Source organism: Seriola aureovittata, chromosome 2, assembly GCF_021018895.1.
Source record: "Seriola aureovittata isolate HTS-2021-v1 ecotype China chromosome 2, ASM2101889v1, whole genome shotgun sequence".
Classification (NCBI taxonomy): Eukaryota; Metazoa; Chordata; class Actinopteri; order Carangiformes; family Carangidae; genus Seriola; species Seriola aureovittata.
The window spans coordinates 19390192-19411170 of record NC_079365.1 but is presented as its reverse complement, the minus strand read 5'-3'; the positions used below and the strand labels follow the sequence as shown (position 1 = coordinate 19411170).

The window sequence follows — 20979 nt, the reverse complement described above, 5'->3', positions numbered from 1 at the left end:
ATCGAGCCTTGGTTATATATACCTTTATCATCACTTCTGGGTTCCATCAGTGTAGGCAAACTGCAGGCAAGTCAATCTTATTTATGCAGCCCAAAATCACAAATCACAAATGTCTCATGCATCACCCTCTATCCTTATATGCTTTAGATCATATCAACATGGAAAACACAATTCTATATTTTCATAGTGACTGAAGAAACACCAGCAACAGGAAGCAGCCTTATGCTGGTTGTTACCGTGGGAACAATAAAAACATTACCAGCACAATGACAGTTGACTCTAATTGATCCTACACTGTAAAGCGGAGAGGAACCCAAGTGCTAGTTGTGCAAATATAGCCAACATTTACAGATTTGCCAAAACCAACACTGGTAATAAAAATGTGGAGAGTGAAACCTGATATATGGGCTGTATCCCCAGCTGAACAACAATATTCACTGTAAAACTATTTCATATGGTCAAAGTGTCAAAATTGTTAGCTTGGTTTTCAGGCCATCCATACCTCAAGTCTAACAGTGTAGTAGTACATTACTTGGCAGCGGAATGAAACCAAAGGCTGGCATGAATATAAATGTTTTTATATCATACAACCCCTATCACTTTCTCTAGATGTTGCATGGAAGTGCAGAAGATGGTGGCCATAGAGGCTCAAGTTCTTCAGCTGAAATGTCTCCTTGACCAAACAAACATGACTATATTTCATTATTATTACTGTTATTGTAAGAAAGTCTGCCAAGGCCCAGTTCAACGAGCGATAACATCATCACCTTTCGTGTCAGCACTCATTTCTGTCAGTGAGTGACTCAGGGAGGACCTCTGTGCTTTTTACCTCTTCATCATTCTTTCTTTATGAGTGAAAAGGATTAAATTAGCTCCTTATTATTTTGTGGCTGATTTATGGTTGGTTATTTATAAATGGGAATCCATGTTTGCCTGAACCTAAGATGTTCATAAATCAGGTGATTTTACAGTGTGCCACATTGAGGCTGTCAGAGGTATTTTAGTTAAGACAGTGTTTTGAACACTTGTGAAGTGTAAAAAGAACTTTTTTAAAAAATTGATCCTTGGACCCTCAAAAATGTCTTTCTACATCCCTATGAGGTAGTGGTCTGTTTCATGGATTTCTGAGGTGGATGTCACAGGATATTTGTACTTATTTGTTGAATAAATATGTTTTTCATGTGTAAAGTATAAATAGGAATGGACTGCATGAGGGAAATTTACCTGACGTGGCATGGCAGATATTTGCCATGCCTGCCAGTGTCTAACTGCCTTGACACTGCATTTATAACAATAACTAAAGATATAGAGCTCACTCTGCAAAACATGGACCTGAAAACCTCTCTGAAGGTGCCCTGTTGAATTCGAGTGAATTTTACTGTGACTTGTACAAGTTTCTTTTGCAGAATGCACCTTGAATCGATCGTGCAAAATGAAGAGGTATTCTAGTGGGTGTGGAAAAAAAGAGAAACTAAACAGGACAATGGTTAAATGTGAACATCATACAGGTAACTGTATGGTGAGATCTGAGGAAAATTACGTATTTTAGAAATTCATATGACAAAAGCTACATTTTATGCAGAAATTGTTTAGATTTGTTTTATTTATATTGCTTTGGGGAAAGTAATAACAACAAATGTCGCTACAGTAAGAGAGGACTAACAAGATTTTCTGCTCATGATCACTTTTAGATTTTGCAATTGCTCTGACTGGGGTGGTTTATGATTAGGTAAAACAAAAATAATTTACCTACATTACTTTAGTTTAACCCCTTATTAGCCCCATTAATGATCCTACAGGGTTAATTTTTTATGATTTTTTTTTCATAATCTCAAAATTAAATTAAGTTACAAATAAATTGACCAAAACCCAAAATATATCCAGTTTTATATTGTATATGACAAAGAAAAGCATCAAATTTTCACATTTGAGAAGTTGGGACCAGAGAAAGTTTGCAATTTTTACTTAAAAATGCCTAAATTTATAATTTTATTATTAAAATAGTTGCAGATTATTTTTTGCAGATTGACTTATCTATTAATTATCATGCACATCAAATCTTCAAATGCAACTAATGAACTAAAACTATCATTAATTTTCAATCATGACCTTCATGAAATAATGATTTGTTTTTGGTAAGATTAGAACAAATTATCCATGATAATATAGATTTTAAATTGATTATATGTTTACAAACGGGTTGATCGATTTATACTTAGGCAGTACAGATTATGTTACAGATAGTGTTCAAGTCTGAAGTCCCATTACTACACAATCACACAATCTTGTATTTAATAAGCATTTTCTCAGCATACCATTATTTAACTTGCAAATCGTAAACCTTATTGGTACAGATGACTAGGATAAATTCTTCACTGATACAGAGACCGACGAAGCTCTATAAAATGTAATCAAATTTTAAAATCAAAAGAAGGTTAACAAGTTTTATTCTTAAGTTTGTAAGTGGTAGGTGAACATCGTGCGTTTTTTCCCAGGCAGTGTAGTTTACAGACGGTCCCTAACTCAGTGTGGCACAGATCGGTGCCCTGATGAAGCCAATTTCCGATGTCCCTGTAACCATTCTGGTGAAAATGAGTTCGTAGCATTTTTATTACATTACGGAATTGCAGATTTTTTACCTGTTTCGATACAGTTATGTTTGGCCTGTGATTTTACCCATTGAAACCGGAGGTGGTGCGGGTATATAGGCTAGTGAAGCATACATACGTTACTTGCTGCAGCCTCACAATCTTGTACACATCTGTTCAGTCCGACATGAAAAGAAACGGCGCGTACAGGTTTCTATCTGTTTTCTCATGCTTTATCGTTTGTGTGTTCTTATTTTTATTTTGGTTCTTCATATTTTACTCGATGGTGCTTGCACCTTAAAACAAGAGACACATCTATACACCGGCTAACCGAGGCTAACCCGACGAGCTACTTACCCATACTGCACTGCTTTATTGACAAGTCGCCGCTTATCACATGACCAACTTTACCAGGAAGTAAGGATTTCTGGTAAGTCTATAAAACTCAGCTTGTTAAATTTTGACAAAGAATTGCGTGTCTGGTTTGTTCAACGTTAACGTTGATCATCCGGGTCGGAAAATACATTTGATCGTCTTAGTGCGGTGTGTGTTGTGAAGATGCTGGTCGGGTGTAAAAGCATTAGAGGAAATAAGGCTGCTGCTGTCATGTGTGTGTCTGTGTTAACTCACTGCACAGTAACTTCTCAAGTGTCTTAAGTCCTGACACATTAAATATGGAATTCAAAAATACATTAACTTTCATGTGGAGCGCCAAAGTGTTTAAGGGTTAAAGTGTCTTGCTGCTAATTTTTCCAGTAAGAAATCATCCAAATAAAACCAGACTTGCTGGACTTCACCTTGTATTTTTTAGTTTATTCTGGCCAAAAATGTATCGAAATGTTTGCATCAGTAGTGTTTAATGTTATCAGGTGCCATAGCAACTGGATGTGCAGACAAACAATCATTTCACTTCTGAGATGAATTGATTAACAGTTTACCCTGTGATATGTCAAAGGAAGTGACAAATACCCGTCACAAGTTTGGCTGTAAGAAATGTGTAGAGCTGAAACAAATAGTCAAATAATTGATTTGTCAGTCATTATGAAATTAATTGGCAGCTATTTTGTTGATGGTTGATTACTCTTTTAAGTCATTTGCAAAGCTTGAATGCAACAAAAAATGATATTCTCCCGCAGAGTGAGGGTTTTCCGTTTTTCTTTGTTTTATATAATTACAAAATGAATAATTTGGTGTTTTGGACGTCAGTCTGACAAAACAAAAATGAAGATGAATGACGCGCATTTACATTTTTTAGATAAACAACTATAATCAACAAATGAAAATAATTGCTACAGCCCTAGAAATGTATCAGGATTGTTTAGTTATTTTGACCAATACCTGGCAAGAGTTAGGATGATACATTTTGTCATTTCAAGTCAGATATGTCTATAGCACAGAGTCACACATTACTGAAAAGGTTTTACAATCGGTACAACATATGACACTCTTTTAATTCATTGAATAAGTTTCTACCTTTTGCTGTATGTTTACTTCACTTGATTGTGTATCAAACAGTACCATTAGAGGTCATGAGCTCAGCAGCTAATAAATTATTGTAATGTTTGTTGTGTGTTTGTGTTAAGCCTTTTAGTTACAATTTATGAATGTGAATGTAACCTTGTAAATTACCTTATGACAGATTATAGTGTCGACAAATGTTTTATAACCTGCAACTGTTTCATTTCACAGCTAGTAGAACTTGGCCGTGCATCCTGTTAGTGAAGTTGTGATGGCATCTGACACCAGTGGAGCAGCGTCCTCCGCTGCAGACCTCAAGCTGCAGTTTGCTCCCTTCAGCAGTGCTCTGGAGGCAGGTTTCTGGCACCAGCTTACTCAGAAGAAACTCGACGACTATAGATTGGACGAGAGCCCCAAATGCATCAAAGGATACTACTACAATGGTGAGCAGTGTGGTTGTATGGTATCATACTAATGATAACTCTCCAGTTAATGTTTTTCACTTTTTCCGACAAGTATATGGATTATATAAAACATGAAAACAAGTTGCACAGCAGAGGCCAAATTGCTAATCTAGATCAGTATCATTTAAGTTACAATAACATTTCTCTCCCATAGGTGACCCAGTTGGTTTGCCCACACGCCTGACTTTGGAGTTCAGTGCATTTGATGTGTAAGTATAAGGGGAAGTTTTCATTGTTAACAAAATAATGAATGGGTGAACTCCCTTTAGAGTTTATCAACCAGGTCAGATAAGGTTTGGACTAACTTTGGATCAGCTCTCACATCACGTCATTTGTAAGTCTGCAGCGAAGCAACTGTGTTTACAAAATGTACGTAGCATATACAGGATATTCATTCAGTTTAATGGAAATATGAAATGTGTTTTTGCTGTTAGGGATGGTCCAACCCCAGCTCGTTGCTGTCCAGCTATTGGAACGCTGTATAACACCAACACACTTGATGCGTTCAAGACCACTGATAAGAAGGCTCTGCTGGAGAAAGAGGCCAAGGAGGTAAGAGACTTCCAGTGGGACACACATTCACATACAGACTCTGGTGGAGAATGCTGTAAAATGGACATCAGAAATTGTCAAAATTTGATGCTTGAATGAGGGTAATTTTTTATCTACTGTTGTCTTTTAGATATGGGATGCCATACAGTCTGGGGCTGCGTTGAAGGACCCATCCATCCTCTGTAGATTCATTCTGCTGACCTTTGCAGTGCGTATAAACACTGTGTTATAAATGTGTTGATTCCATATATTAATGACTTTATGTGACTGTCTTTCTGTTTTTCTTTCAATCTTTTTGCATTTCATTTATCCCATTTTATGACCATCTATTTTTCAGGATCTGAAGAAGTACCATTTTTATTATTGGTTCTGCTTCCCTGCACTCTGCTTCCCAGAGGGGATAAAGATCGTCCAGCAGCCTTCTGTCCTAGAGCAAGTTTTCTCAGCAAAACAGGTTGGTTCTTAAAAGGGTCATTAGACAACAACCGGAATTGGTATTTTGGACAGAACGCTTTAAATTACACAGTAGGTGCATTACTTTTTCCTCTTTTCCCTACTGGGATTTTGAAGACGTGGTTTTACAAGTGTTGATACTCAAACACAAATTCTAGACACAAGTTATACAATTGACCTGCTGTATGATCAGAATAAATACCCTTTTTCTCTTAGTTTTTTAGTTTCCTCTTTCCTAAGACAATTCTAACACTCAACCATTTTCCTAAGAAATGCAGCTCTGAAAAGTATGCTTTAATGCTAAAAGGCTGTCTAAAAATGTACAGGTCATAAAACAATATAACGAAGTGAAATGGATCCAAGGAGTGAAAAAACCTCATTAAGAGAGAAAAGGAATGACTCATGAACAGCATGACACCAGCTGCAGGTTGCAGTTTTCCATTTGCACGATTTCTCCATTTTTTTCCCCCTCTCCCTTTCCCTCTCTTTTGTCTGGACTAGAACAATCAGTGTTCTGTAACATCTTGACAGTTCATAACTGAGACGTGTAAGCTGCAAGACAACATTCGTAACCTGCCAAAGTTCAATCAGTGCTGTGATAAACTGTTGTGCAACTTTCGCAAATGCAAACACTGCAAAGGCATTTGGTCAGCCAGATGGCATTGTTTATGTAACTTGTAAAATATACACATAAATAAGCCATATTATGTAAATTAAAATTCACACCAGCAGTTATCTCAGTAATAAGTGTGATGATATCCTCTCATTGATCGTTATATTTACAATAAAATATTTCAGAATTGTGGATATTATGCCTTTGTAAGACTTATCTGTGCCAAAGGCATTGTAAGACATATATAGTATGATATATGATATATATCATACATGTATGTATATGTATAAAGCTCTGTGTCTACATACAGAGCTTTGTATGCGCATTAGTGACACCTCATTATTTCTTTCTCAGATTGCAGCTTTGCAGGAGGCTTATGATGGACTGTGCCTCAGAAGAGAGACCAGTGCAGTTCCTTACTTCCTAATGAAGTACACTGATGACACTGTTCAGTTGGCTCCACTCGGGGACTGGGATACATTCTTCACTGATACTAAGAAGGTAGTCATGTAAAGATAATTTTATGCTTATTCTGTATTAGTTCAAAATATTTGAAAGGATTTGATTTTATACTGAAGGTGGTAGATTTTTGCCTCCCTTCTTAGATTCAAGTTCGATCGTTACTAGAATTGTAGCGGCTCATCTCATCCGTTAGATTAGAGTCTGTTGTGTTACACACATGCATACACACACACACTTTGGTAATGTAAACACACCTTGTTTGGTTTTTCTAGGTTACTGTGGGTGTGTATGATCCGTGTACTCTGTCTCAACATCCGGGCTGGCCTTTGAGAAATCTACTGGTCTTCTTAGCCAACCGATGGTAAACCCTACTTCTCTCTCTGTGTGTGTGTGTGTGTGTGTGTGTGTGTGTGTGTGTGTGTGTGTGTGTGTGTGTGTGTGTGTGTGTGTGTGTGTGTGTGTGTGTGTGTGTGTGTGTGTGTGTGTGTGTGTGTGTGTGTGTGTGTAAAAGATGAGGAAGTTTTCAAGACTTGTAGGTCCTCACTGTGCATTTAAAAACATGTTGTTATTAATTTCACTCTGGATGTTTTGCAGCTCACACTGAGTCCTTTATTTAGGCACAAAGCCACAAAGTGAAAGGCAGGAAATCTCTGCTTAGCTGATTTCCTGACTGTGAAGTGTAGGGAGCAGGTGTGATTATGGATACTGATATCAACTTCCAAAGTTGAGGGCATTGCTTAAATAGCTTTGTATTGCCTTGTATCAATACAAAAAAATCTAAAATTAAAGGGTTTTCTGTCAAACAAATGCACTCTCTGGCTGCTGCTTAGTCACAATGGTGTCATAAGAGTTTAGCGAGGAAGAGATAAACTCGATTAATTACACTTGTTCCTTGAACGATCCCTGATTTGTACAACATGACTGCTGCTGGTAAGATCGCACTACGTGTCTACTGAGCTGTACAATTTTCTGATAAACAAGATCCATTTTTACAAACTGCTCACATCGTGGCCTTAAAACAAAAGTAAGACTTTCCACAATTTATTTTGTTAACTGGTCATACTTGTTTGCAGTCATTTCCATGTGATGACCTCACTACTAGCGATCAAGACTATTTTCTCCGCGTAAAGATTTTCAATATTTATCCCAGAATTTGTCAGCGAGGGAAGATCCACATCATTGCAGCACTTGCCTCTGTCCTCTTTTTGTGTGGGTGTGTGTTTTTGACATTGCACAACACAGTTGCTCAGTCTGGGTGAGCAACAGTGGCTGGTTTATTAACCCATGATGGACCCATCTGTGACACAAGCAGCTGCTGTCTGTGGACACCATATACTGTGAAAACACACACATACACACATACACACACACACACACACACACACACATGCACACACATGCACACAAAATGCAGTGTATTTGCTGCATCCTGAAACTCCTGAATCATCTTGAAACTGGCCAGTGGATGCTATTTTAATTATATAATTATGATTATATTACACTTTCGGAGGCCATTTTTTTTTTGTACCACATATTTATGTTTTTAGTAGCTGTAGGAACTGGCTTTTTTTTCTGCCATTCAAAAGTTGACAGTGGAGTCTAGTAGCAGGAAAGGGGAACAAGTGTTGTGAGCCAAAGTTGTCACTCAGGCCTTTTAATCCCATGTGGTGACTTGGCAATCAAGAGTTTACCTGCTGCATTGTATTTACATTACACCACATACAGCGTCTGGTCTAATGTGTGTTGACATCAGGGCATCAAGTATAAGTGAAATACATTATAACGTTGCAGCTCAGAAGTCGCTGAGTGTTGACTCACATTGTTGTAGAAATGGCAGTGGTACGTAGAAGCTTGTTTTGTGGGGAGATAAATATAACTGAAATATTTACAGAGGAAATATTTCAGCACACCATTGCTGAGTGAATGGTGCATCAGATTTATTTCAAAACATTTAATCCAAGCATCCTTATTGAAGCACAGTCAAATATTTACACAAAGATTAAGAACAAGTGATGTAAGCTTAGGTTGTCACTCAGGCATTTTAATCCCATGTGGTGACTGCAATGAGCAGTTTATCTGCTACAATGTATTTCCATTACACCACATGCGGCATCGTTCTTGCCATGTAGTTAACATGCCATGAAAACTTTTCAAACATTTCAACTTCCAACAATTGAAGTCTGATGGTAGATGAAAGAAATAAAGACAAAATGTTTCAAATTGTAAAAGAAATATAAAAATATACATTTAAGGATACGGTTAACCACTGATGGAAGAACTTGGTTAGCCGCTGTGGCTAAAGTAGTTCCAAAGCAATACTTTATATTTATTATGTGTTTATGAATGTGTTTTTTTTAACATTGCTTTTTTCATCAAGTTCAAGTTTACAGGTAGACCGCAGTCTCAAACAGAAGGGGTTTAAAGTGATTTACAGACTGATAAACCAGTTCACACATAGACAGCACACATAAACACACATCCTAAGGACAAGGGAAAAAAAGTGTTAAGAACAAGCTAAATTAAACAAGTGCCTCTTGAGTTTATGCTTAAAACATTTATGGTGCAGGTACAAACCTCAAATCAGCAGGAAGGATGTTCCGTCCTTCAGGAGCATAAACACTGAATGCCTCTGTTGCCAGATGTTGGATGAACAGCTGTTCTGCCACCTGAGGAATCAAAGTCAAAGTTGTATGGTAATGCATCAGGAGGGTCAGATTGATTTGCCAGAGAACAGTAACATGACTTTGACTAAAAATAACACTGGACAACAATAAGTATAATAATCTCTCTTAGTTGATCTTGATACTGTCTAAGAATGAATAAAAACCTTGTTACATCACATGATCGTACTGCATCATCAACCAAGAATGTGTAAAATTATTGCTGCAGTTGTTGCTTGTTTCACTGTCAGTTAGAAACATGTACACAGTCTATAAAAGTCTACCTCCAAATTCAGTTCCATAATCAGTCATTTTTTGCCACACTTTTCTCTAGAGAGTTTAGTTTTTCCTGGCACTTGTGTTGCTATTTAAAAAGGTTTATATTGCATAATTATTTAAACAGGGAACTCTCATTGAGGCCAGTTCAGCAGTAGTGTTCTGTGATACCAGGGTCTTATCAGCAGCAAATTCTTTGAGAGGTTTTAGGCTTCATGGGCTATAATGAGAGGCAGTTTTTATCCAATACAAACCTCATCACTCTTGTGCTTGACTACACTTTCTATCAGTGATAAACATAAAGTGTTGATACTGGCTCGGATAGGTAAAAATTTAGAATTACAGTGTAGCCGCGATGTCTCACTTGTTCAGTTGTTTCACTCCAGTTTGTAATCTGCCATTTAGAACCATATTAGGGGAAATGTGATGGTACGTGGATGTGTGTGGTTTATATTGTTGTGAATGCTTATTTATCTCTCTGGTTATTGTACTACAGAGGGAGACAGAGGATTTTCCATGTTGGTTACACTATAGCACTCTATTATCCGAGATATTCATAATGTCACATGATTTTTTTTTTTTCAGTTGTAGTTCACATCTGTGCATAATGTGGGTGTTATTTTCATTGACTTTCACATTTCCTTTATTTGTGTGTGTGTGTGTGTGTGTGTGTGTGTGTGTGTGTGTGTGTGTGTGTGTGTGTGTGTGTGTGTGTGTGTTTGTGTTTGTGTTTGTGTTTGTGTTTGTGTTTGTGTGTGTGTGTCAGGGGCTCTAAGCTAGACACAGTGGAGGTGCTGTGTTTTAGGGACAGAACTCTGCAGGGAAGCCGCTCCATTCAGCACAGTGTCGTCTTCCAGGTCAAACTACCTGATCTTCCCGACAACTCAGGTAATCTTGTATTTGTGAGGGGTTTTATTTGTGCATGTGACAGTATGTAACATGCATGTGTGTTGGTATATCATATATCTTTGTAAGTACATGCATTTGTACTTGTGAATGTGTCTACACATTTATGTGTATATTGTTGATGATATAAATCCCCAGTCTTAGTTCACTCTCCACTGAAGCTATCTGCTTCCTTTTTCAAGCCACACTAATCTCACACAGCTTCTCCATTATTCCTTTATCTGTTGATAAAGGGATGAAAGTAATTTAAATGGTAATAGCAGGATGGGGAAGGGAGTAGCTCTGTGATCTGTGAAGGTTTTGTTGAGTTCAGATGAGGTGTCTTTGTTTACCTCCCTCTACTTCTTCAGCACATGGTCGGTTTTAATTAACTCACAGACAATATACACATGCAGCAAAAATTGATTTAGCTATTTGCTCTGGTATTGTTCTGAAAGAGATGAACCAATCCACCATGGCCCAACTTTTCAGATACATCAGGCTCAGCTCTGCCACCAATTAAAGGCAAGATGACACAGACTTTAAGTAAAAAGAGATGGAAATGTATGTATGTAATGCATAGCATCAAAACTGTATGAGTGTGCGTGTGGGACAAAAATAAAAGGAATAAAACTCAATGCAAATATCTGTTATGTGTTATCCTTCCACCTGTATGACTGGACTGGCCACAAATACCTTCATATTACTTAATGTGATTCTTCAAATCTAATTTTAATTTAAAAAACTGGGATAATTTGACGGTATGATTTTCATTCAGTCTGAAAGCATGAATTCTAAATTCATGGCTGGAAATGAGTAATTCAGATCCTCAGATGGGAAGATAAAAGTCAAAGGGTTGGATGCACCTTTTATTTCACTTTTGTTTTGTTTTTTGTTTATGTCACAGGACAGGTTGTTGTATGTTTAAACAGGGAGTTCACACAAATACACACTCTGTGTTTGACACATTATTATTGGTTCTCATAGGACTGTTTCTTCAGGACAAAGTAGTTTGTTCAAAGTAGTTTTCAATGAAAACTGTTCACAGTGTGTTTTATCCAACAGAACAGGGACATGTTTTTTTTTTAAATGTAATTTTTATGTGTGCATCACAAACTAAATTCCATTCATTGTCAATGTACTGGAGTGAAGGTTGGATGTAGGATGTAAAACTTGAGCAAATAAAACCAAACTTTCCTCATTGGTTGATATCACTTGATGTAAGTGAGCACTACCTGTTTCATTGTTATTTCTCACACTGTAATAGATCTCTCATTTTACAGCACCAATGTGTTTTTTCACAGTGTGTCCTAAGAGTGTAGGTTGGGAGAAGAACCCTAAGGGGGCCATGGGACCCAGGATGGTCAACCTCAGTGAATGCATGGACCCTAAAAGGTGAAATACATAATACAAATATGTTGAAGTGTGAATATAACTGTCAGTTACTCTGTATCTGTACTCTGAAATGAATGTTGAGGGCAATGCAGGTCCGCAGTTATTTTGATTGGCTGTCTCCAGACTTGCAGAGTCATCAGTGGATCTGAACCTGAAGCTAATGAGATGGAGGCTGGTTCCAACCCTGGACCTGGACAAGGTGGTCAACACAAAGTGTCTTCTACTGGGAGCTGGGACTCTGGGCTGCAATGTAGCCAGGACGCTGATGGTAAGGGTGGAAAAATAATGCAGTGGGCTGGCAGAGGGATGAAGGTATACTGGAATTTGACACACTGTTTTCAGCATCATATTATTATGTAATGACTAAAGGTTCACTGGGGAGTTTTTGACCATTTGCTATGGAGCAATGTTTTGCTAGCTCAGCACAGCACTCAGCATTTAAATTGACACTTAACGCTGAATTACACTTTAATTTTCTCCACACTCTTTAAAATTGAACCAGCAAAGTATCCTGATTTAAGTGGGAGTTCAACTTGGAACAATCTCGGTGGAAAACCTCAAAATAAAGTCAAACCTGTACCGTACCGTACCGTACCGATGGAGGCAGAATTTACTGATACAGTTAAACCAGATTTTGTTATGAACATCTGGGGGAGAACTAAATGTGTAAATAAAAGCTCAGATGATTATTTGTGAATCAGGACCAACTGTTTACAGAGTAATCAACATTGTTTGACAGATTTTCATGAGTCAGTACTATTTGCTCTGCAGATGTAAGCAGCACTGTCTCAGGAGAGATGGAACAGACAGCCACCGCCCACATTGATCTACAGTCAAACTAAAGATTTATTATAGTCTTATCTCCTCCCTGGCCACCCCCAGGCCATGCACAACGTTCACTGGCTGAACAAGGCACAGAAATGTACCGTGAAATTTGCTGTATACTGTAAATAGTTTATGTTGTCTTGCCTTGGTCATTCAATCACATTCTCAAAGACTTTGTATTGGAATTTATTTCCATATACAAACCAGAAACTGCTGTAATGTAATGCTCTCCAGTAACCTTGTCAGAGGCTGTGTTAAGTTATTACTATAACAAAAGGTTTTGGTTTCTCATGGTGTGAATGTTTGTTTGATTTATAACATAATAATTCAGGATCCCATTATTGTATATAATAACATAATGCTAATTTGCGCAAGAGCTTTCTGTCGCTCTGTGTTGACTGTTAAAGGCCGACCTCCCAGCACCAAATAGGTGTGCTGTATTCACTGACCAGATCCAAAAGGCTGATAGTCTGTAGGTTTTTAAATATTTTTCATACACCACAAACTGCTAGTTATGAAGATGGACAAACATTTTATTGTTTTATTTGGCTATGGTATGATGTAATTGATCGTGTGGCTCGACTTTGTGTAAACAGAGAGTGATGTTATTTAAAAGCAGCTGGAATAACTTCAAGCTGTGTTACCTGCACACTGATGCATCAATTATTTCAAAATGACAGTGGAAGTGCAATAAGTATTCATTTTGAAATACACACTGGGCACAACAACCTCCCACTCAATTCTCACTCAAGCTGCTTACAAATGCTGCTTAGGACACGGTTCTTGTCGATAAATAGTACTTAAGTATTTCCAAACAATGTGATTAAAATATATGACTTGTGCTTTTCCGTTGTTCTCCAGGGATGGGGAGTGAGACACATCACATTTGTAGACAATGCCAAGATCTCATACTCCAATCCAGTGCGGCAGCCACTCTATGAGTTTGAGGACTGTCTCGGAGGAGGGAAGTCCAAAGCCATGGCAGCTGTTGACAGACTCACCAAAATCTTTCCTGGCGTAGTGAGTATTTGAAGTCATAAAATAAGCAATAAAACTACTCAAACTGTGAAACATGAACCTTTTTTATCTCACCTTGTATGTGAGAATCGAGTCCCCAGGAGCAAGCGACTCCTCTGAGATCATATCGAAATAAGCTTTCAGTTTTCTTTCTAGTTTTCATTCCTAAAATTAAACGCAGTGCAGATGCAGATGTTTTGATTTTCTATATGAGTTTTTCCAGAGTCTAACCACTGTACAAGTGCACGGACATTGTAGCAATCTGAATTTAATTTATGCTTGCCTTGTAATCATATTCCTCATTGATTGGTCATGTCTGAGATGTGATAGCCAAACCATGCAGAAAATGAAGCGTTGTGTCACTTGCATATAAATGCTAGTGGTTTCATTACTTTGTTAATTAAGGAGCAGGCTCTCTGGGGGAAATAGTTTTCGATTTTGCTATATTACTAAATGAAAAAGCAGCCAAACATCGACAGCAGGGCTATGTTTTGGTGTGAAAGAGGGCACCCATCTCTTATTGAGCTACTTGAAAAATCACAGAGTGAAAGCATATTTATGATGTGAATCATGTGTACACCTGTGTGCTGATGCGGGCCTGTGCCTTCTAAAAGAAGCTGTAGGCAGTTCATGATAAGATGATTCACTGTCCTCTCTGCTTGCCCTCCCAATATCATGTAATGCTAGGATTAGGGAGCAAAAAGTACAAAAGTTAAAATTCAATAACACGCTTGCTAAGTTGTTTTCCATTTGTACTGTAAGGAAGTGGTAGGTGGTCAGTTTACATCACATTTTTCATGAATGTGCTCTACCTAACATTGTTTACTCATGTAAATCCCAATAAACATGACCTTGTAACATCTCATGATAATAACTGAGTTGCATCTTGAACACAAACAGAACTGAACAGAAATGGCGTGCTGATTTTTTTTTTTTTTCTTTCTCCAAGGCAACAACAGTTAATATTCTTTCAGTCAACCAAAATGAAGAAGGCCCCATTTATTGTGTGTGGATAGCCTATTGATTGCCTTTCAAGTCCTGTAGTACAACACAAAGCCACATCTGCATGTATTTGGCTGTTTTTTTTTCCAAATTAGTATCAATATAATTCTACTGGAACTTACTAGTGGAGAAAATCATATTTGTCTCTCTCATACAATCCTAAAACAAACAGTTTTATGAATCAGTTTTATTCTTAAATGAAATTAAATACTCATCTTCTAGCCCAGTGGCTTCCAACCTTTCTGCAACCCCTTAAATGGAGTGTTCAACCAGGAAGTGATTTTCCCTTCTTAAATTGTCCAATTTGAAGGATTTTTAGTGGCCAGAAAAGGTGAGAGTATAGTGTATCACACCTCAGTATACAGGCTAAAATAGGATGAAACAAAAACAGCATTTTGATCTTTTGAAGCATCATGTTGAATTCCTATGAATCTATGATTCATTTTTTCTGTTTTTAAATGCATATGCGGAGTCATGTATCTGGAAAGTGGAGCACAGTCTGTGTAATGAAATGTTTACACCCTCTGGGCTTCTAGTCAACTTGTGAGTTTTACCTAAACTGACTAAGAGCTGGCATCACAGAACTCTCCTTCCCCCAGCTCGCCTGTCTCTTCTTCCGTTATATCTCACAGTGTGAATCACTCCCTGTCTGACTGGAAGGCTGTGATGTAATTTGCCTTGAACTCAGTAAGATTGAAGTTTCATACGAAAGTTACTGACCACTCAAAGCTTTCAATCACCATTCAGGTTTGTTACTGAAATGAAATACCCAGTGGGCCAGGATTATAGTGTGAGAGACATGAACAGACACATACACACAAACGCACACTCCAACTCCCACACAAAAATAATTGTCATGACATGACATCAACAACTTTGTATCCAAGCTTCTCCCTCTACTCTCTTTTTTCTGTCTCTCCCTCGTGTTTGTGGGAATACAATAGAAAATGAAGAACAGAGGCGTACGTCGTGATGTATGGTCCTGTGCTGTCATGATGTGTCTAGACACTTTGTTTGTCTATCCCCTATATGAGCTGCATCCGTACCTGCCCTCCTCTTTTTGTTAGTGTGGGTGTGTGTCTGCTTCTCTCTCCCTCATGCTTTTTTTTTTTTTTTTCTTCCCCAAAACACAGGGGCATCAGGTGCCAGTTTGAAACAAAGACAGAAAAAGGAACACTGTGAGCTGAAAGCACAGAAATGCATTAACTGAATTGTGAGGACCTGGTTCAAGCAGGGTCACTGTGTTGAAAATGTCAGAAGCAAATTTCACATTTTGTCAGGGGACAAATACTGTCGAGTGACATTTCCAGGATAGTTTGTAGTGTAGGCGCCAACTTCTTTTTCTATCCTTAAATTTTGTCAACAGTCAGGTCAGAGCTGGTTGAAGATATCAACAGTGGCATTGTTGGATTGTCATGAAATCTTGTTTATCTTTTCAAGGAAGGATTTTTCCACAATCAGAATTGTTTTGCGGCTGTAGGTTGAGGATGTCTAATCTGTGGAGATGGGATGATTATGATTATTGCAGCCTGAAATCACTCTGTGATTGCTTGGTAACACTTGACGTCATAATGAAATGTAAATTCAAGATTTGGTTAACAGCTCCCACTCTTGAAATGTGGAGAGTGAAGGCAAATGATCCACTGATTCAGTCAAAGTGGCATTTCTTCTTGTTAAGATCTCACACCTCATCTTTGCCCTTTTCCATCTTTCTCTTGACTATGAAATTATTCGTGACATTTCCATTTGCCTCGCTGTCGAATCTGCAACCCTGCAGATAGTCACAGTAATACAGTTTTGGCAATGGACATTAAAAGACATCAAGGTATTGAATCAGCAGAAGCCCCACTTACCCCATTTCATTTTACCTCGCTGTATTTTTTAAAAAAGATTTTTTTTTTCGTGGAGTTGGAAGTGTTGATTTAAAGTTTCCTTCTCATTCTCTACTATCAACTTGTAGAGGACAGTCCAAATCCACACTGGACTCAAGTCAGCTGTGGCGATGATGTGATTACACAGTACACTGAGGCAATGTTTGGTGACTGCATCTACTATGCTCTCACTTATTTGTCAAGACTAGTATGTCAGACAGCCAGCAGCAAGCACGCCAAAAAGACATGTTTGGCCCAAGTTTTGTTTCCAGCTTCTGGCTTCTCATACAGCAGCTGATTAGATCGAAAGGTTCTAGAAATGTATTGAAAAGAAGTTTTTCATTTCTCAGATTTCCTGCAGCCCATCTTAAGAAAAACACTGAAACACATTTCATTGCATCCTATGTGCTGTAGCTGTAGAAACCAGTGTCCAATTATGTATATATGTGCACATCAGCATCGCTACATCTACACATCCAAATTGCTGCTACTATTACTTTTCTTGCAGATGCATATATATATATATATATATATATATATATATATATATGCATCTAGCCCCATCTCAGCACAAGGAAAATAAAAGCTTTTTGATACTTGTGGCACTGTAGGCATTTTTATTTGTCAAGAAAAGAGACATTCCCAACATACACAAACTTAACAAACTTCTTTGGCTGTCCCGAAACGACAGTATTCAGTCAAGTTGAAATTTAATTTTCATTATATGTTTAAATTCAGTAATGACCTGTCTTTCTCACTTTCTCCCCTCTATTTTCTATTCTCATTCAGAATTCAGAGGGTTACAATATGAGCATCCCCATGCCTGGCCACCCAGTGAATTTCTCTCAGGCCACTCTGTCCCAGGCGCAGAGGGATGTGGAGCAGCTGGAGAAACTAATTTCAGAGCATGATGTGGTTTTCTTACTAATGGATACGAGGGAGAGCCGCTGGCTGCCTACAGTGATAGCTGCCAGCAAAAGGAAGGTAAGTAGGAACATTGTACAGTATGTACAGTATGAGCAGTCATGCTGTCACTGACTGGTGGGGTTGGGGTTGGAGGTGGGGGGGTAATTAAAGCTGCACTCTCCTATATAAACGATAGATGAAATGGCGATGTGTAATGTGAAAGGGAGGCAGCTCCGTTGATGAACGCGCAGGCAATCATGTTTTAGCTTTGGGTTTTTCATGTTAACTGTTGTTGTACAATGGCGCCACACTCATCAGCTGTGATTCCAGCAGCAGGAGGCAGCTGTAATAAAGACTATGCACTACATGTCCAGCAACAAACCGCAGAGCGAAAAAGTTAGCAGCTTGCTGTTAAAGAAACACCCAGATATAAAAAAAGAAACTGAAAAAAGCTAACTGAGTAGTAAACTTAATCTTCATACCTGCTAGATATTTAAATGGGTAATTGTTCTATACCACTCCAAAACAACTTTATAAAGGAATAATAAGTCAGGACTAGAGTTTGCGTGGAATTCATGGGAGTTCTTCTGATGGAAAAGGGTGGTCAGAAAAATCAATCAATCCAACTGGATTGACTGGAAAATAGATACACTGTTCAATACATGGCATGATCCAAACTACCTGTCTAAATAATCTATATCTTAACCTGCAGTAGCAGATTTCTGTCCACTCGGGGGCAGCATTAACAAGTTGTGAACACAACATTGACATATCATCACTTCTTAAGTTGTTATGGTGACCCTGTTAGCAAACGGTTGCCTATGTCTGCATCCAGCAGCAGCATTAATATTCATTAGGAGTCATTTTTCTGGCCACGTGAGCAATCTAAGTTAGATAGTTTCTCTCTTTTAGTCGTGCCTTTGGTGTCTGTCAACTTCTGAGAAAATATGTGGCTCTTTACCTGCTAAATGATCCACTATGCATAACTGTGCATGTCTGCTGTTTGATGCTGGGCAGGGAATGTGCAGCTTGTTTGTGGAGCTTTTTCAGTGAACAGTTGCCTGATATGGCGGGAGATGGGACAGTGAGAGCAGTGAGAGAGTTATGTCCATGATTGATCTGTAATTTAACATCGCAGTCACAGATATGAAAATATATGTAGAAAGCTCAAAGGATAAAATGGACCTAGAGTCCCAGTGCAGCACTGTGGCAGGAGGCATTTATGACTTTGTAACTTTACTTACTTATTACTTTAAGCTGGAACTTAAAATTTGGAAGCCATTTGATTTCTCTTCCAGGAAATTGAAATTGCTCAGTAACATTGGCCATTGGTTTTCTGTTCATCCAATGAAATTGTATTAGTTGCCAGGCAATATTAGATTTATTGAACATTGTGTTAAGGACTTGTAATGCCTCCAGTGGTATCACTGATGCAGCTCTTATATTGCTATATGCAGTAAATGTTTTTTGGGCTGCTGATTAGGTTTTGCTGATGGCCTGCTCAATTGAGCCATTTGTGCCGCGGGGCTGTTTCAGACACAAAGTGGCTTTACAATTTATTTCCATTGCTTCTCTGAAAGTCTAGATGCTTTCAGCATTTTAATGCCTTTTAATGTTTTATGTCATTGCCTTCTGAAATGATTCAACATATTGTACCCTTATTGTTTGTGTAAAACAAGCCATATAGTTGATTTGATTTGGTTGAAATGTGTGTGTGTGTGTGTGTGTGTGTGTGTGTGTGTGTGTGTGTGTGTGTGTGTGTGTGTGTGTGTGTGTGTGTGTGTGTGTGTGTGTGTGTGTGTGTGTGTGTGTGTGTCTGTGTGTGTGTGTCGGTGTCCGTGTGTGTGTGTGTTAGTACATACCTTTTTTTTTTCTTACCATGATTTGTTGTCTTTTGCTCTCCAGCTAGTGGTCAATGCTGCTTTAGGCTTTGACACATTTGTTGTGATGCGCCACGGCCTGAAGAAACCCCCCGTCAGTCAGAAAGTTTCTACAGGGGCAGACTCTTCCCCTTCCTGTTCCTCTGCCTCTTCTTCATCCTCCACACCAGCCGGCTCTGTGCCCTCCATCCCAGGATCCTCTCTGTTCTCCAACATCCCAGGGTACAAGCTGGGCTGCTACTTCTGCAATGATGTTGTGGCACCAGGAGATGTGAGGAAAACACACAGATATCAAACATACACTCATTCACTCACTTCATGCCCTTGAAACAAATATGAATGAAAACAATGGAAACATAAGAATAAACACAAATCAGGTAGGATTCTTTTAGACGTTTTCTTCAACCAGCACTCATTTGTAAAGGTGTGCTCATCAACTTTTTTATATCAACTGATCAAATGCCTGCTTGGGTGTGAAAGGTGTCGCTCGCAGCTGCTAACATGTTGCCCAGGGGGGAGTTGCCTGACACAACCTTTACCCTTGTGAGAATCACATTTTCTTGCCATCCACATTCTGCCTGAATGAGAAACACTCTTTGTTTCTCTTTTTGGTGGTTTACTCCCCCATGCCCTTTTGATATGAGTTACTTATGAAAGCCACCGTGCTATTCAGCTCTGACTTTAAAGGCCTCCTGCCCGCTGTCACAGACTGCAAATATTAACATTTGAATTAGAGGTACAGCCTCTCTCTAAATTCTAAATGTTAGATATGAATTTGAGTCTGGTGAATGAGTGAATAGTGATGATGCAAGTGGTTTTTGTGGTTTTTCCTATGAGCTTTGTTTGTTGGTTGAAGCAAAATGTTACAGCAGATTGTCAACCACACGTCATCTGTCACTTCAGTGTCTCTGATCAGCTGTTGTAATGAAATGCAAACAAGCTAGGAATGTAAATTTGAGCTGTAACATGGTTTTTGTACAATGTTTTCATTTTTATTTTACTGTAATGCTTACACTGGAATGTTTTTATTATTATTGTTACTAATGAGCTGCTGGACATCTGATTTTTCCCTAGGGGATAAACGGTCTGATAGATAAACAGTCTGCGATCAGAACAGCTGATAATCGCTCACTCAGCCTACGTCACTTTATATAAAAAGCATCATCTAAACCTGTCAAAAATAAAATGAATCTGAATTGGTGGCAACTTCCAAAACTACTCCTCTGACCCTGTCAGGTTTAAGGGATTGAATCTGGCTTGCTTGGAGGGTATCAGGACATGATGCATGAGGTCATTGCTATTTCTATATTGCCATCTGCTTATTAGTTCTGTTTTTTTATTTTGTAAACAGTCTACCAGGGATCGGACTCTGGATCAGCAGTGCACAGTCAGCAGACCAGGCCTCGCCATGATTGCTGGAGCCCTGGCTGTTGAGATGATGGTGTCCATTCTGCAGCACAGTGAAGGGTAAGAAGAGTAGACTTATAAAAGTCCTATAGGTTAGTTCTATGGACTCATAGTAGTAGTATCAATACTAGTAGTACAGGTCTGGCCGTACATTCATAGTATGAAGTGTTGAGCACAGAGTTGTAGTAAGTAGTCTATATGCTCGCTTTGATTCTCCAACTAACAAAGATGAAAAGGTAAGAAGGGAAATTGTAGACTGTTTCAA

The 20979-nt window shown here is 38.5% G+C and overlaps 1 protein-coding gene across 2 annotated transcripts in view; it reads left to right on the top strand.

Annotated features, from left to right (window-relative positions):
• Positions 1-2513: 2513 nt before the first annotated feature.
• atg7 (ATG7 autophagy related 7 homolog (S. cerevisiae)) overlaps positions 2514-20979 on the top strand; it is a 57953-nt gene continuing 39487 nt past the window's right edge. The window contains exons 1-15 of one of the 2 annotated variants that reach the window (XM_056401349.1): positions 2514-3018; positions 4278-4489; positions 4665-4719; positions 4945-5062; positions 5193-5270; positions 5400-5516; positions 6483-6629; positions 6863-6951; positions 10293-10414; positions 11716-11806; positions 11930-12074; positions 13493-13651; positions 17311-17505; positions 19333-19578; positions 20659-20774. In XM_056401349.1, coding sequence (XP_056257324.1) covers positions 4318-4489; positions 4665-4719; positions 4945-5062; positions 5193-5270; positions 5400-5516; positions 6483-6629; positions 6863-6951; positions 10293-10414; positions 11716-11806; positions 11930-12074; positions 13493-13651; positions 17311-17505; positions 19333-19578; positions 20659-20774 — 1850 coding nt within the window. In that variant the 5' untranslated portion in view covers positions 2514-3018; positions 4278-4317. The remainder of the gene's footprint in view (positions 3019-4277; positions 4490-4664; positions 4720-4944; positions 5063-5192; positions 5271-5399; positions 5517-6482; positions 6630-6862; positions 6952-10292; positions 10415-11715; positions 11807-11929; positions 12075-13492; positions 13652-17310; positions 17506-19332; positions 19579-20658; positions 20775-20979) is intronic. The other variant, XM_056401357.1, reaches the window with a different exon arrangement.